The following is an 18,582-nucleotide window of genomic DNA, read 5'->3' on the forward strand; positions in this document are numbered from 1 at the left end:
CTTTTACATTTCTAACCTTCTATACATCATCACTTCAGTATTTTCTGTGTAACTTTTTCCCCATATCCCTCTACAGGAGGATAAAAATAGTTAATATTATAAGACTTTTCATACAAAGCAAAACCAAATATTTGTGATATTTTGTTCTTGAATACTGCAACAGAAAATGTTTTTAATCTACTACACAGAGATTTGCTTGCTCCAAAAGAATAAGAGATATATTTTTATAAATGGTGAATCCATAAGTGAAAATATTCACGCATCAGATGAAACATATCCATTATTCAACTGGCATTCTTTCAAATTCATTCCATTTCTGTTGAGCATTGTTGAGAAATAGTTGTTTAGGGTTTTTCTATTTTTCATGCCTGGATGCTTTCTCTCAATTTGTAAAACAATTCTGTCAAGCCTTGTTTTGAGAAGAAATCAATTATGAATGGAAGAAAGATCCCTTGGCCTTACTGTGCTTAGGTATGGCTGGTGAAACAGCATCATACCTAACAATTAACTACAAATGGCCTCATAATGGGAGAATGGATATTTTTCACATCTCAATTTTCATGATATGCACCAAATATCAACAAGCTAGTTAGCCAGAAATAAGCAAGGAAGCAATATATCAATGTGTTTCCTTGTCTTGCCTGTGATATCACGTAACTTACAGGGATCACTTCCCTCATGCTTTTTTCTGTTACTTGTGTCAAATAAAGCAAGTATGCCATTTAGGAAGTTTATCAACTTCTGCCATAGATTTTACTTTCACTGGTTAAACACAATCTTTTGTAAACTGCTTATTACTACTTACACTAACTTCCTTTACTCTCTCTAGCCCACACACATAATAATATAACTCATAACTCCCTTTACTGTCTCAAGCCTTCATCTCTAATAACAACATAACTCATAACTACCTTTACTTGCTCTAGCCCTCATCTCTAATAACAACATAACTCACAACTATCTTTACTCTCTCAAGCCCTCATCTCTAATAACAACACATCTCTAATAACAACATAACTCACAACTATCTTTACTCTCTCAAGCCCTCATCTCTAATAACAACACAACTCGCAACTATTTTTACTCTCTCAAGCCCTCATCTCTAATAACAACACATCTCTAATAACAACATAACTCACAACTATCTTTACTCTCTCAGTCCTCATCTCTAATAACAACACAACTCACAACTATCTTTACTCTCTCAAGCCCTCATCTCTAATAACAACACATCTCTAATAACAACATAACTCACAACTATCTTTACTCTCTCAAGCCCTCATCTCTAATAACAACACAACTCACAACTATCTTTACTCTCTCAAGCCCTCATCTCTAATAACAAGACATCTCTAATAACAACATAACTCACAACTCCCTTTACCCTCTCAAGCCCACATCTCTAATAATAACGTAACTCACAACTATGTTTACTCTCTCAAGCCCACATCTGTAATAACACATCTCTAATAACAACATAACTCACAACTCCCTTGACCCTCTCAAGCCCACATCCCACATCTGTAATAACATAACTCACAACTATGTTTACTCTCTCAAGCCCACATCTGTAATAACAACACATCTCTAATAACATAACTCACAACTCCCTTGACCCTCTCAAGCCCACATCCCACATCTGTAATAACATAACTCACAACTATCTTTACTCTCTCAAGCCCACATCTGTAATGACAACACATCTCTAATAACAACATAACTCACAACTCCCTTTACCCTCTCAAGCCCACATCTCTAATAACAAGACATCTCTAATAACAACATAACTCACAACTACCTTTACTCTCTAAAGCCCACACCTTTAATAATAACCTAACTTCCAACTCCTTTAACTCTCTCAAGCCCACATCTCTAATAGCAACATAACTCACAACTACTCTTACTCTCTCTAGCCCACACCTCTAACAGCAATAAAAGGATGGAGTATGGGTCTAAAGTATTTCAGCCAATCATTTCAGCTCTTTGTAACATATCCCATGGTTTGAAGTTCCTATACTGTAAGTTGCTGGGGCAGATATATACATGCAGGTCTACTAACATGAAAATAATTTGTTGTGCTATCTTGTATCATGTTTAGTACTGCAAGATATAGATCAAATAAGTAAACGGGACTTCAAATAAATAAAGATATTTCGTGTTTGTTAATGCTAAGGAGTATTTTAAGCAGTCTTTGAACAATGTGTGATTATTCCAGATTGGTCAATCTATGCCTCAAAAGGTGAAGTGTTATGTTAGTGATTGACCAATCTAAGCTCAAAATGACAAAGTGTTGTATTGCATTTGTAATTATTCCAGACTGACCAATCTAAGCTCCAAATGTCAGAGTGTTGTGTTGCATTTGTGATTATTCCAGATTGACCAATCTAAGCTCCAAATGTCAGTGTTGTGTTGCATTTGTGATTATTCCAGACTGACCAATCTAAACTGAAAATGACAAAGTGTTGTCTTGCCTTTGTGATTATTCCAGATTGACCAATCTAAGCTCCAAATGTCAGAGTGTTGTGTTGCATTTGTGATTATTCCAGATTGACCAATCTAAGCTCCAAATGTTAGAGTGTTGTGTTGCATTTGTAATTGTTCCAGACTGACCAATCTAAGCTGAAAATGACAAAGTGTTGTCTTGCATTTGTGATTTTTATTCCAGACTGACCAATCTAAGCTGAAAATGACAAAGTGTTGAGTTACATTTGTAATTATTCCAGACTGACCAATCAAAGCTCAAAACAACAAAGTGTTGTGTTGCATTTGTGATTATTCCAGACTGACCAATCTAAGCTGAAAATGACAAAGTGTTGTCTTGCATTCGTAATTATTCCAGACTGACCAATCTACGCTCAAAACGACAAAGTGTTGCGTTGCATTTGTGATTATTCCAGACTGACCAATCTAAGCTGAAAATGACAAAGTGTTGTCTTGCATTTGTGATTATTCCAGACTGACCAATCTAAGCTGAAAATGACAAAGTGTTGTCTTGCATTTGTAATTATTCCAGACTGACCAATCTAAGCTGAAAATGACAAAGTGTTGTCTTACATTTGTGATTATTCCAGATTGACCAATCTAAGCTCCAAATGTCAGAGTGTTGTGTTGCATTTGTGATTATTCCAGATTGACCAATCTAAGCTCCAAATGTTAGAGTGTTGTGTTGCATTTGTAATTGTTCCAGACTGACCAATCTAAGCTGAAAATGACAAAGTGTTGTCTTGCATTTGTGATTTTTATTCCAGACTGACCAATCTAAGCTGAAAATGACAAAGTGTTGTGTTGCATTTGTAATTATTCCAGACTGACCAATCTAAGCTCAAAACAACAAAGTGTAGCGTTGCATTTGTGATTATTCCAGACTGACCAATCTAAGCTGAAAATGACAAAGTGTTGTCTTGCATTTGTAATTATTCCAGGCTGACCAATCTAAGCTCAAAACGATAAAGTGTTGCGTTGCATTTGTGATTATTCCAGATTGACCAATCTAAGCTGAAAATGACAAAGTGTTGTCTTGCATTTGTGTTTATTCCAGACTGACCAATCTAAGCTCCAAATGTGAAAGTGTTGTGTTGCATTTGTAATTATTCCAGACTGACCAATGTAAGTTCCAAATCTTAAAGTGTTGTGTTGCATTTGTGATTATTCCAGACTGACCAATATAAGCTCCAAATGTCACATTATAATCCCACCATACTGCCCTTAGGATAGCCAACTCCAGAAAAACAGCCAGTCCATTCTGCTTCATATTTAGTCACACCAGCTACAAGTCTGTTATGCTGTTCAACTAATGCACTTCATTTGCATTGGACTCAGTCACAATAACTACCAGTCTATTTATGCTAACCAAGTACACCACTTCATTTGCATTGGACTCAGTCACAATAACTACCAGTCTATTTATGCTAACCAAGTACACCACTTCATTTGCATTGGACTCAGTCACAATAACTACCAGTCTATTTATGCTAACCAAGTACACCACTTCATTTGCATTGGACTCAGTCACAATTACTACCAGTCTATTTATGCTAACCAAGTACACCACTTTATTTGCTTAGGATTAACACTAGCTACCAGTCTGTTTATGCTAACTGATTACAGCACTTCATTTGTTCGGTGATACATATATTGCCAGAAATATCATATTGGGTTCTTTGCAAATCATACAACCCTATTTGTTGTTATGCATTTATTGCCCGTTTTCAGCAAAGGATATGTTGTACAGGGCAGTCAGTATATTTGGTGGTGAAAGAACCCAAGAAAACCATAGAAAGATCAACAAACCCACAGGAAGCTACTGGCAAGCTTTCTCACATACCCACATTGGCTGAGACAGAGACTCAAAGCCCCGCAGAGAGAGGTGAGATGTCACTGGTCTGTAAAGGCAAGCACCTTAGATCCCTCAGCCACCCAGGGCCCCCACTACCCTATTTGACATGGAACCTTAGGTCACTGAGAGCTCTGATGGACAGGTGGGATGACATGATCCCTGCTTATTCCTCACAAGTCAGTGCATTAAAAAATCTTGTACAAAATATCTACCTGACACTGGCTAAAGAGGTAAGGCTGCCTTTTGCCTGCAGTCTGTTCTGGTTTCAACCACTGGAGGGCACTGCACTGGGGTGAAGTCTCATACTGTATGGAAACTGTGCCACTGAAATATGAATTCGCAATAATTTTGTGGAATGCTATGGTAAAATCCACAAGCCTTACATAGTTACTAGCACAAGAAAAATAAAATTTATACGTGCAAATAAGTTGAGTCCAGGTACAAACAACACAGATTCTGATATGCCATTATATAATGGACCAATTGATCAGTGTCTATGATGTTTGCTGCATCAACTACTCTTAACAAACTGCACAAACCCAGATCTGACAGCACAGTATGTGACAGTTTGCAGTCGGGCTTGGCTTATGAGTAAGTGTGTACAGCAGGTCACCATTTTCAGTTAAATTAGAGACTTCAGAAAATTGCTAGCTCAAATCACAGTTGATTAAATAAATTTAATTAATTATTTGTAATTACAATAGTGTAATCTAAGTACTCAAATTAGTTTCAAGGACAAATTATAGTCTCTATTTTGAAGAAATACAACTGAAATGCACAGTGTAATGACCAAAATGGGCATGAAAACCTTAAAATCCATGTCAGAAAGATGACTATAAACTACAAGTCACCATGTTCTTAATTTCAATGAAGTTAATTACCTCTGGTTTTCAAAACTCACAAAGTGCAGATATGTTGCCAGTCTGATGTGCACAATTATCACTCATAACCAATTAATAAAAAGCACAAGATGGCCACCATGGTGGTATGTTTACAGTCAGATGAATACCATTCCCATTCAGAACCAGTGACATATCGTTATCGAAGTTTTAGCAAAATAAACCTTCCATTCAGTATCCATATGAAGATTTTTAAGATGGCCATCAAGGCAGCCACATCGGAATTTTGATCAACATCATTTTAAAACTGAAATAACTATATATTGCGAGAAATGATTTTTATTTTTTCTTAAATGCTGGAATGTCCATCTGTTTAGAAGATGTAGCTGTTGCAAGATTTGTCAAATTTAGGAAGGCCATATTGTCACCATTTTCATAAGAAAAACTAAATATAGTTACAAATGTTTTAGTGAAAATCTATGTCATCAATACAACCAACACTTCAAGAGGGTGAATATTAGGCTTTCTAAAATGGCCAACACTGATTTCTATATGATCATTAATACAACCAACACTTCATGAGGGTGAATATTAGGCTTTCTAAAATGGCCAACACTGTCTATATGATCATAATACAACCAACACTTCAAGAGGGTGAATATTAGGCTTTCTAAAATGGCCAACACTGATTTCTATATGATCATTAATACAACCAACACTTCATGAGGGTGAATATTAGGCTTTCTAAAATGGCCAACACTGTCTATATGATCATAATACAACCAACACTTCAAGAGGGTGAATATTAGGCTTTCTAAAATGGCCAACAATATCTATATGATCATTAATACAACCAACACTTCAAGAGGGTTAATATTAGGCTTTCTAAAATGTCCAACACTGTCTATATGATCATTAATACAACCAACACTTCAAGAGGGTGAATATTAGGCTTTCTAAAATGTCCAACACTGTCTATATGATCATTAATACAACCAACACTTCAAGAGGGTGAATATTAGGCTTTCTAAAATGGCCAACACTGTCTATATGATCATTAATACAACCAACACTTCAAGTGGGTGAATATTAGGCTTTCTAAAATGGCCAACACTATCTATATGATCATTAATACATCCAACACTTCAAGAGGGTTAATATTAGGCTTTCTAAAATGGCCAACACTGATTTCTATATGATCATTAATACAACCAACACTTCAAGAGGGTGAATATTAGGCTTTCTAAAATGTCCAACACTGTCTATATGATCATTAATACAACCAACACTTCATGAGGGTGAATATTAGGCTTTCTAAAATGGCCAACACTGTCTATATGATCATTAATACAACCAACACTTCATGAGGGTGAATATTAGGCTTTCTAAAATGGCCAACACTGTCTATATGATCATTAATACAACCAACACTTCAAGAGGGTGAATATTAGGCTTTCTAAAATGGCCAACACTATCTATATGATCATTAATACATCCAACACTTCAAGAGGGTTAATATTAGGCTTTCTAAAATGGCCAACACTGATTTCTATATGATCATTAATACAACCAACACTTCATGAGGGTGAATATTAGGCTTTCTAAAATGTCCAACACTGTCTATATGATCATTAATACAACCAACACTTCAAGAGGGTGAATATTAGGCTTTCTAAAATGGCCAACACTGTCTATATGATCATCAATACAACCAACACTTCAAGAGGGTGAATATTAGGCTTTCTAAAATGGCCAACACTGTCTATATGATCATTAATACAACCAACACTTCAAGAGGGTGAATATTAGGCTTTCTAAAATGGCCAACACTGTCTATATGATCATCAATACAACCAACACTTCATGAGGGTGAATATTAGGCTTTCTAAAATGGCCAACACTGTCTATATGATCATTAATACAACCAACACTTCAAGAGGGTGAATATTAGGCTTTCTAAAATGGCCAACACTGTCTATATGATCATTAATACAACCAACACTTCAAGAGGGTGAATATTAGGCTTTCTAAAATGGCCAACACTGTCTATATGATCATCAATACAACCAACACTTCATGAGGGTGAATATTAGGCTTTCTAAAATGGCCAACACTGTCTATATGATCATCGATACAACCAACACTTCATGAGGGTGAATATTAGGCTTTCTAAAATGGCCAACACTGTCTATATGATCATTGATACAACCAACACTTCATGAGGGTGAATATTAGGCTTTCTAAAATGGCCAACACTGTCTATATGATCATTAATACAACCAACACTTCATGAGGGTGAATATTAGGCTTTCTAAAATGTCCAACACTGTCTATATGATCATTAATACAACCAACACTTCATGAGGGTGAATATTAGGCTTTCTAAAATGGCCAACACTGTCTATATGATCATTAATACAACCAACACTTCATGAGGGTGAATATTAGGCTTTCTAAAATGGCCAACACTGTCTATATGATCATCAATACAACCAACACTTCAAGAGGGTGAATATTAGGCTTTCTAAAATGGCCAACACTGTCTATATGATCATCAATACAACCAACACTTCAAGAGGGTGAATATTAGGCTTTCTAAAATGGCCAACACTGTCTATATGATCATCAATACAACCAACACTTCATGAGGGTGAATATTAGGCTTTCTAAAATGGCCAACACTGTCTATATGATCATCAATACAACCAACACTTCATGAGGGTGAATATTAGGCTTTCTAAAATGGCCAACACTGTCTATATGATCATTAATACAACCAACATTTCATGAGGGTGAATATTAGGCTTTCTAAAATGGCCAACACTGTCTATATGATCATTAATACAACCAACACTTCAAGAGGGTGAATATTAGGCTTTCTAAAATGGCCAACACTGTCTATATGATCACCAATACAACCAACACTTCATGAGGGTGAATATTAGGCTTTCTAAAATGGCCAACACTGTCTATATGATCATTCATACAACCAACACTTCATGAGGGTGAATATTAGGCTTTCTAAAATGGCCAACACTGTCTATATGATCATTAATACAACCAACACTTCATGAGGGTGAATATTAGGCTTTCTAAAATGGCCAACACTGTCTATATGATCATTGATACAACCAACACTTCATGAGGGTGAATATTAGGCTTTCTAAAATGGCCAACACTGTCTATATGATCATTAATACAACCAACACTTCAAGAGGGTGAATATTAGGCTTTCTAAAATGGCCAACACTGTCTATATGATCATCAATACAACCAACACTTCATGAGGGTGAATATTAGGCTTTCTAAAATGGCCAACACTGTCTATATGATCATTAATACAACCAACACTTCAAGAGGGTGAATATTAGGCTTTCTAAAATGGCCAACACTGATGTCTATATGATCATTAATACAACCAACACTTCAAGAGGGTGAATATTAGGCTTTCTAAAATGGCCAACACTGTCTATATGATCATTAATACAACCAACACTTCATGAGGGTGAATATTAGGCTTTCTAAAATGGCCAACACTGTCTATATGATCATTGATACAACCAACATTTCATGAGGGTGAATATTAGGCTTTCTAAAATGGCCAACACTGTCTATATGATCATTAATACAACCAACACTTCATGAGGGTGAATATTAGGCTTTCTAAAATGGCCAACACTGTCTATATGATCATTAATACAACCAACACTTCATGAGGGTGAATGTTAGGCTTTCTAAAATGGCCAACACTGTCTATATGATCATTGATACAACCAACATTTCATGAGGGTGAATATTAGGCTTTCTAAAATGGCCAACACTGTCTATGTGATCATTAATACAACCAACACTTCATGAGGGTGAATATTAGGCTTTCTAAAATGGCCAACACTGATGTCTATATGATCATTAATACAACCAACACTTCAAGAGGGTGAATATTAGGCTTTCTAAAATGGCCAACACTGTCTATATGATCATTAATACAACCAACACTTCATGAGGGTGAATATTAGGCTTTCTAAAATGGCCAACACTGTCTATATGATCATTAATACAACCAACACTTCATGAGGGTGAATGTTAGGCTTTCTAAAATGGCCAACACTGTCTATATGATCATTGATACAACCAACATTTCATGAGGGTGAATATTAGGCTTTCTAAAATGGCCAACACTGTCTATGTGATCATTAATACAACCAACACTTCATGAGGGTGAATATTAGGCTTTCTAAAATGGCCAACACTGATGTCTATATGATCATTAATACAACCAACACTTCAAGAGGGTGAATATTAGGCTTTCTAAAATGGCCAACACTGTCTATATGATCATTAATACAACCAACACTTCATGAGGGTGAATATGAGGCTTTCTAAAATGGCCAACACTGATGTCTATATGATCATTAATACAACCAACACTTCAAGAGGGTGAATATTAGGCTTTCTAAAATGGCCAACACTGATGTCTATATGATCATCAATACAACCAACACTTCATGAGGGTGAATATTAGGCTTTCTAAAATGGCCAACACTGTCTATATGATCATTAATACAACCAACACTTCATGAGGGTGAATATTAGGCTTTCTAAAATGGCCAACACTGATGTCTATATGATCATCAATACAACCAACACTTCATGAGGGTGAATATTAGGCTTTCTAAAATGGCCAACACTGTCTATATGATCATCAATACAACCAACACTTCATGAGGGTGAATATTAGGCTTTCTAAAATGGCCAACACTATCTATATGATCATTAATACATCCAACACTTCAAGAGGGTGAATATTAGGCTTTCTAAAATGGCCAACACTGATGTCTATATGATCATTGACTGAGGACAACAACAAAAATGACAATATGACCATCAATCCAGGAGAAATAGCAATAACAATGCTCTAAATCAACACCATTTTTATCACACTGAACCAGCTACAGATCATAAGAAGTCTTCAGGTTAAAACCCTATGTTGATATGTGTTTCATGCAGAACGGGTTGAAATCAAAATTTTCTACAATGCTGCCATGGCAGCCATACTGGAAGTTAGAATAGCACTAATTTCATTTAGGACTAACATCATAAGACATCTTCTGGTGAAAACTCCATGTCAATCAAACCATCTATCATGAAGACATAGCAATAACAAGATTTTCAAGATGGAACACTGGTGGCCATATTGAAGATTAAATCAATGCAATTTTTATTTAGGACAAACTAGAGATCATAAAAAGTCCTTCTGTGAAAATGCCATGTTGATATGATACTTCATTCTGGAAAAACAGCAATAACAAGTTTTTCATTTACTGTTCTTGTGTAAAGCCTTAAAGTTCCACTGGTGTGAATGTATTTATTTTTTTAGCTCAACTTTTATGCTTTTAGAGAAACAAATAAAATTGTTGTTGATAGATAATTTCATGGATTTTGGAAGGTATTTGATTGTTTCTATAAAGGGATCACTGAATTAACATATACTAACCTTGTTTCAAAATCAATAGGCAATGTGACTTCCAGTTTGGAGCCAAATACAGCGACTGGCTCTGCAAGGGTGTAATTAAGCTCCTGTCCAGTTGCCTTGTTAGTGATCTTGTGTATTTTGAGGTCTTTAGTGTCTAACACCTAGAAAATAAAATAATCCTATAGAAATGTACCTAACTATTCAAAATCAATCAAGGAAATTACTGAAATAAGAAATAAAGAATACATACAGTAAAAATTTCCAAAGTGCTGTTAAAATATATGCCCCTTTCTGACATACATATGTAAGAACTTTTGTGAACTAGAACTCATATTTCACTTTCTAAATCAAAAAAAATATGGCTCTTGAAATATATAGAGGATATTTGCTTGAAACGAGTGAATAACGGATATGTTTCATCGAGTGGAATGAAAAACTCAGTATTTTCACGAGTTTTTCACCCACGAGATGAAATGTATCCGTTATTCACTCCTTTCAAGCGAACTATTCTTTTTATTTTATGCTCACATACGTTGGTTACCTAAAGTTTGTGACACAGTGAATTAGCAGATTTCTTACGGTAATGTCAGCTGCTTACCGTACATGTTCTGCTGTGCTATGTGTACCTGCGCACAAAATTAGTTCCACATCAGATTGATAAAAATTAACTGATGTTTCCAGAATAACAAACTACAAGTTTCAAGGATAACAGACAGGGATTATTAATCTGCTGGTAATTAATCATTAATTATTAATTTCCTAAGGTGCAAAATCAAAGGGAGGTAAGGATGTTCTGACCCAAAAAAGTAGTTCCTGTAGTGAAAAAATATTGTTATTTTTTCACTACAGTGAAATATCATTATTATTTTAATTAGAAAATCAAGTAATTCACTGCTTAGCATAAAATAATATTGTCTTAGTGATCAGCTATTTCATCACATCAGCCTGGATGTGTGCCTTAGGCCTGCTGCCCTTACTAAAATGTTTATATCAGCCTGGATGTGTGCCTTAGGCCTGCTGCCCTTACTAAAATGTTTATATCAGCCTGGATGTGTGCCTTAGGCCTGCTGCCCTTACTAAAATGTTTATATCAGCTTGGATGTGTGCCTTAGGCCTGCTGCCCTTCCTAAAATGTTTATATCAGCTTGGATGTGTGTCTTAGGCCTGCTGCCCTTCCTAAAATGTTTATATCAGCTTGGATGTGTGTCTTAGGCCTGCTGCCCTTCCTAAAATGTTTATATTAGCTTGGATGTGTGTCTTAGGCCTGCTGCCCTTCCTAAAATGTTTATACACAATATACCAATGCCAATATGTTTTCATGTTTACCAGTATCCCTTCAAAACGAATTCATTAAACAAACAGCTTGTCACCGAATTCAAAGCATTCTCACTCAAATGACACCAGTTATCACCTATTCTTGGGTATGTAATTAACATAATCCAGGATATATACTTACTCATTTAGCCACTATCTTTTGTACCTGATTTTGCCCAAATGACAGTGCACAGAGTATGATGGACATTTTTGTCTTTGCATAGTCTGATTGGCAAAGAAAAATGAAATCTACTGGCAGTGTGTTATACTTATTTCAGACATTTCTGCTATCAGCTCAAAAAGTCTGACATTTTTTAAAAATGTAGCAGATTCTTTAAGATCATTAAGGAAATGGACATCCTCTTCAACCAAATGATAAAGTACCCAGCACCCGGCTGATTCCATGCTGGCCTGGCTACAATGATTAGAGATTGGTGAATCTGATTCAAATCCCCTAAGAAAGATAATCCAAATCAAAGACAAGTTTCAACACTAAATGGAAGATTTCATATACTTGTGCATATATTATTGGATTGGATGAGAAGTCTTCCATATTACAAAATCTTGGCTTTGATCTACTTAGATACTGCTCACAAGTTTTGTATTTTGCACAATTAGAATTTTAAAGAAAAAGAATATTCCAGGTTTTCCTCACTGGTTATACTGGCTATTTAAAAAAGACCTTATATATCTTTGGTCTTGTTAAAAGAGCTTTCAATACCATTTATTTTAGTGTAAGGCTTATAGGTGCAATTTGGGTTATAGAGTATACAGTTTGGCCTTACTTTTGAAAAACTGTTAAAACTAAGTTAAAAATCCAAATCACACACACACACACACTGGGAGGAAAAAGTGCAAGAATCAGGAATGAAAAACAGGGATGGTCGGCAAACTGGAAACACACATATTCTTTTTTTATGCTTAATTAATTCTTAACATCAACTTTAATGGACTAAGTGAGCACGTACCAAAGAATTACAGCTGGTATTCTGCTTCTTGACTGTGATGTCAACAGTTCCCTTCAGGACGTGAGACTGGAAGTCTACATCTAAGGCAAGGTGAAGGCTTGTGGCCCGACATTCTTCTGGGCAAGAGAATGAACTTGGATCTGATGATGGCATCATGGAAGCTGAAATAAAAAAGTCATAAAAAGAACTTAAGGACAATACAATTAGATCCATATTTTGCAAGCTGTTTCCACCTAGATTCAGAATCACTGATAGTAAAATTAGTTTTCATTTTTCGTCAAAATAATTTTAATTAAGTTAAATTCATGATTTTTTTTTTACTTCTATGAATTTCTTTCATGTAAGTGAAATAATTTGTTCAATTTGCTCAAATGATATTCTTTTCAACTAAGGTAAAGTGAAATAATTGTTTATTTCAATTAAGTGAACTTCATTTTCACTTAAGTGAAATATTTAATATCTGCAAAGTGAATAAGATTTACAAAACAACCTTAAATATAGTGGGCTACTCCAAACAGCCAAAACTTCCTACAGTTGATCCATATTTCCAAATATAATGGACAAATATTCACCTTCGTTAAGGAACAATTTCTGGTAAACAAACCAGTGTAGATTTCCCGTCAAAGTACAGACAAAAATATGCATGCTATACAAACAAAATAAAATGTATAAGTGCTGAGTGCGAGAAAAAAATTCTGACCTTAAAGCTACCAGAGGGATTACTACCTTCTTGGGCCTCTTGATAAGAAAAGCAGAAAGAACAAGGACATCCCTATCAGTGGATATTATGACTCTATGGTCTTAAACTATGTAAACAGAAAAAGCAAAACTAGTAAAATCTAACAAATAATTTATTTCCCTAGAATACAAAGTGAAAATTAAAACAAACTTACAGTATTGTGAATCAAATCCCAAACAATCCTAAATGTTCAATTACAAATCTAAAAATATAGAAATTTCCAAATTAATCCCAATAGAGTTCTATGTCCTGATGTACCACAATGATACAATCTGGAATGTCTTTGAGTGAGTTCTCAATAATTCCAAACAATGTATTAATTCAAAGTCAATGAGCACTTAGCAATTCCAATGAATAATTTAAATAAATTCTTCTCAAATTATATCTGAACACAGCTTTAAAATCTGATAACAAATGATATTCCAGAGACTGATCTAAAGTAGGAATTAGTTATTTGTTTAACTAGTTACTACATATACACAATTTCACTTGACCAAGAAGTCATTCTAATGGAAGCTTCCAATCAAATTGTAAACAAGTCTGTTTCTAGTATATTCTAATCTCATTAAAACAACTAATTTATAATCTACAATCATGGACAAAAGTTAATCATGTAAACATCTTTTTTTTTTACAAATGACCACAACCTAAAATTACAATTTACAATCACGGACAAAAGTTAACCACACAATATAAATATACATAACAATCATAGTATCAAATATTTTAAAGGTTTCTTCAAGTAGCCATTTCATTTGGTAATAAAACCCCCAGATATTACAGATTTGATACCCTGTGCAACCAATGTTTGTTGGGGCTTCGTCCAGGATAACTTTGGTGTAAATACAAGACCCATATATTTGTAAACTGAAATGGTTTCAATCTGTGCCTTATTAGAAGAAAGAGTACTATAAGGTCAGGGACATTTTCTGATATTAATGGGAGAATACCTTTGCCACAATATTTTTTCAGCAGCCAAATCAAAAAAATTAATTAAAAAAAATGACAGTGGTCTCAAAACACATCTTTGTATATCCCAAGAATACCGTCCAAGTATTCAGATAAACTGTCACTTAACTTTACTAATGACTGCAATTTGTTTACAATAGTTAAAACGATCTTAAGGATACTTTCTGAACCAAGACACATCCACAATTTAACATGTTCAGTCCAGTCAAATGTTTTAGAAAGATCTACATTTAAACAGTAAAACCTCCCTACTCTTTTTCAAATATATACTTCTATAAGATTCATTGTAAATTACCCATAGTGAACTATCACAGCTCTTGCAGCCCATTTATATAAATACTTAAAAATCCTACACATAGCATTAATTAAATATATATTCCTAAATTTATTAGGATTGCCAAAAAAATACTTTTTATGTAATGGCCTAATAATACATTCTCTCCACTGACTAAGTAAAATACCACTATTAAAAACTTTGCATTAACTGTACTATATCATGCCTTTCAAACATACTTGCTAAGCCAAAATTAAACTGATTTAGCTTTAATTTAAACCCTGAGTGAGTATTTATTAAAGAAAAAAATATAATATCCAAATATCAAATACAGTTTCATTCAGCTCTGCATCATGAACGATAAACATGTCTACAGCTCAAGAATGATATCAAATCATTTTGTACCAACATAAACAGGGCCCCATGTGGCCAAGTGGTCTAAAGCGCTCACCATTCCAGATCACTGCCATCTCTCCTCTGTCTGCATGGGTTCGAGTCCAATGCTCGGATAGTGTGGGTAAGTGGGAAAGCCTGCCAGTAGCTTTTTATGGGTCGGTGGTTCTTCCCTGGGGTTTCCAGGGTTTTTCCTCCACCAGTTATACTGGCCGCCATGTACAGCCTATCTTGTGCTGAAAAATGGCGTTAAACCGTAGAACAACAACCACCAACATAAACAGCAACATCATTCATTCCATACATGCTGGAGAAAAAAGTGGTCTTTGAATATAAAATCTGCCATTTTGCAGTTGTGGAAGAGTCCATTTTTTATACAGGACTGAGTGGGTATGGGAACTTCACATGCCCATAGTATACGAACATTGTCTACTATCTAGACACATCACATCATCAACAGATATTAGGTTGATATTTAATACAGTTTAATGTTGCCTTGTTTGTTTACCTGTGGTACACAGTGACCCCCATAACCTATCAATACCAGGCTCTTTCTGGTGTGCTTAAATGAATATCTCACATCTTCACACACATGTATAGATATGACGTACACTATGACTACAGGAGACGAGGACAAAGCTTATCCGTCAACTGCTTCGATAAAATCAACATTCCAATCGGGCAAGGGAACATTAATTTACTTAATTAACAATCTTTTCAAATAAAAGTAATCAAACTATTCTTAAAAACTTGATTTAAACTTTGTAATTATACACTGACAGGTGAATGATTGGAATAGCATAAACACATAGACCTAATTTATTAACCATATTATGATTAAAAATTCAAATTTTTTTCAATTTTGCTTTAGAAATGTATACATTTCTGTTCTTTTGTGATTCTGTGACAATTTTCAAACAGCAATGAAGAACAAATACATGTATATTTATTTTTAATACAAGCACATTTATTGCCCAACTTTGTTGTTTCACATTTTGTCATGAATAGCATTTACTTCTATCTGACAAAACGTTGTGATGGGCAATGCATGTGGTCAGTGTTAAATATCGTCATGAATAGCATTTAAATCCATCTGACAAAACGTTGTGATGGGCAATGCATGTGGTCAGTGTTAAATATCGTCATGAATAGCATTTACATCCATCTGACAAAACGTTGTGATGGGCAATGCATGTGGTCAGTGTTAAATATCATCATGAATAGCATTTACTTCCATCTGACAAAATGTTGTGATGGGCAATGCATGTGGGCAGTGTTAGATATCGTCATGAATAGCATTTACTTCCATCTGACAAAACGTTGTGATGGGCAATGCATGTGGTCAGTGTTAAATATCGTCATGAATAGCATTTACATCCATCTGACAAAACGTTGTGATAGGCAATGCATGTGGTCAGTGTTAAATATCATCATGAATAGCATTTACATCCATCTGACAAAATGTTGTGATGGGCACTGCATGTGGGCAGTGTTAGATATCATCATAAATAGCATTTACTTCCATCTGACAAAACGCTGTGGTGGGCAATGCATGTGGTCAGTGTTCAATATCATCATGAATAGCATTTACATCCATCTGACAAAACGTTGTGGTGGGCAATGCATGTGGTCAGTGTTCAATATCGTCTTTTAAAGGTATTGTAGTAGCCAATTTTCATGGTACAGCAGCTTTTACACTTTTGTTCACTTATATCATAATGCAAATCATATGAATAACCAGTAAGTAAACATAATGTCCGGAACCTAACATAGCTGTGAATATAAAAAAAAAAATTAATAACTCTATTTAGGGTAAACAAATTTGTAGATTTCGTATACATGTACAAATTTAAGTAGGTAAACAAGTACTAATCATACCATATTGAATTCAATCCAATTTTTGTAATTTTCAATCGTAAATTCATGCCAATCCATATATTGTACTTTTCAATCGTAAAATCATGCCAAGCACAATAACTACAAATTGTCTGCTCCACATTTTAAACAGAACAAGCAGAATTAGTGACATTTTTGACACTCTTCAATTAGAAGAACTTACATCTAACTCGGGGGTGGGGGTGGGGGGCATTATGGGGGAATTTGTCAAACTCATGAGTTTTATTTCAGTCTGGGTTGTTAGGTTTGTTGTTGTTGTTATAGGGTTTAACACCAATTTTCAGCACAAGATAGACTATACATGGGGGCTATTATAAATGGTCTATTATAAATGGTGGAGGAAGAACCAAGGAAAACCCCAGAAAGAACCACCGACCCACGAGAAGCTGCCGGCAAGCTTTCTCACATATCCACATTGGCTGAGCCTGAGACTCGAACCGATGCAGACAGAGGTAAGATGGCAGTGATCCATAATGATAAGCACTATACACCACTGGGCCACTCAGGTCCCTGTTAGGTTTCTAATATAAAGTAGGGCTGCATACCACCAAAAATTTTGTATCACTTATTTTCCCAATATATTTTGATACACACAACGCTATACCACAATTATATTAGGGATCAAAACTTCAATGTTCTGGGGTAGGTGCCTGATACTTTTTGGGGTTTAAGTTGTCAGTCAATAACTGGAAAATATATCTGGCTCTGATTTGATTTATAGCAAAATAACACCATATTCATGATTGATATTATTAGGAAGAAATATTAATTATCTTAGGTTAAAATAGACAATATTTCAACTCAAATGGTAATTGCAGCCCCCCCCCCAATAATTAAATAATTAAATAAATCGATGAATTAGCTGTGTGTATATTAATTGTTGTATAAGTTGCAATCTAAAAGCTCAAACTGAAGTGGGATATTTAAGCTTACAATATAGCTGATACTGTGAAAGTTACTGTGCTGACATTGGAGACCCTTTTGATAAAAATATGAAGCACTAATACTGAAGCCTACAATTCTTTAGCTTCACTATCGATATAATAGGCTGGGAACTTTGAGTGGGATGCCAGCACCCAGTCAAGATATTTATCAGAGAGGGTAAGTAATAAACATACTCAACGAACCAGAAAATATTTAATGGACTTGATGTTTAGTATAGTTTGGACAACAAATGTGCTCCTGAAAATCGTAGGATGATTCACTGTCTTACAAAGGAAAACGTTTACTTAACATATTCACATACCCTATTAAATAACTAAAACATTCCATGGGGGGTGGGGGGTGCTGTTTGATCTAAAAAAAATTTGAAAGTTGGATTTTAGACAAATGTTTCACAGCAATTTATCTGGCTACTGCATTGGTATATGTGACACATATC

General features: G+C 35.0%; 1 protein-coding gene across 5 annotated transcripts in view; it reads right to left on the bottom strand.

Moving 5' to 3' along the window:
* Window positions 1-18,582, bottom strand: part of LOC149799847 (leukotriene A-4 hydrolase-like) — a 103,583-nt gene that overhangs the window by 79,545 nt on the left and 5,456 nt on the right. For all 5 annotated transcript variants that reach the window (XM_089959271.1, XM_089959270.1, XM_089959272.1 and 2 more), the window contains 3 exons: window positions 12,931-13,091; window positions 10,670-10,809; window positions 4,549-4,660 (listed from right to left, as the gene is read on the bottom strand). In XM_089959271.1, the coding sequence (XP_089815397.1) occupies window positions 4,549-4,660; window positions 10,670-10,809; window positions 12,931-13,086 (408 nt within the window). In that variant the 5' untranslated portion in view covers window positions 13,087-13,091. Of the gene's footprint in view, window positions 1-4,548; window positions 4,661-10,669; window positions 10,810-12,930; window positions 13,092-18,582 lie in introns of those variants that run through there.

Source organism: Sinohyriopsis cumingii, chromosome 5 (genome assembly GCF_028554795.1).
Source record: "Sinohyriopsis cumingii isolate HCF-2022 chromosome 5, ASM2855479v2, whole genome shotgun sequence".
In the NCBI taxonomy this organism is placed as follows: Eukaryota; Metazoa; Mollusca; class Bivalvia; order Unionida; family Unionidae; genus Sinohyriopsis; species Sinohyriopsis cumingii.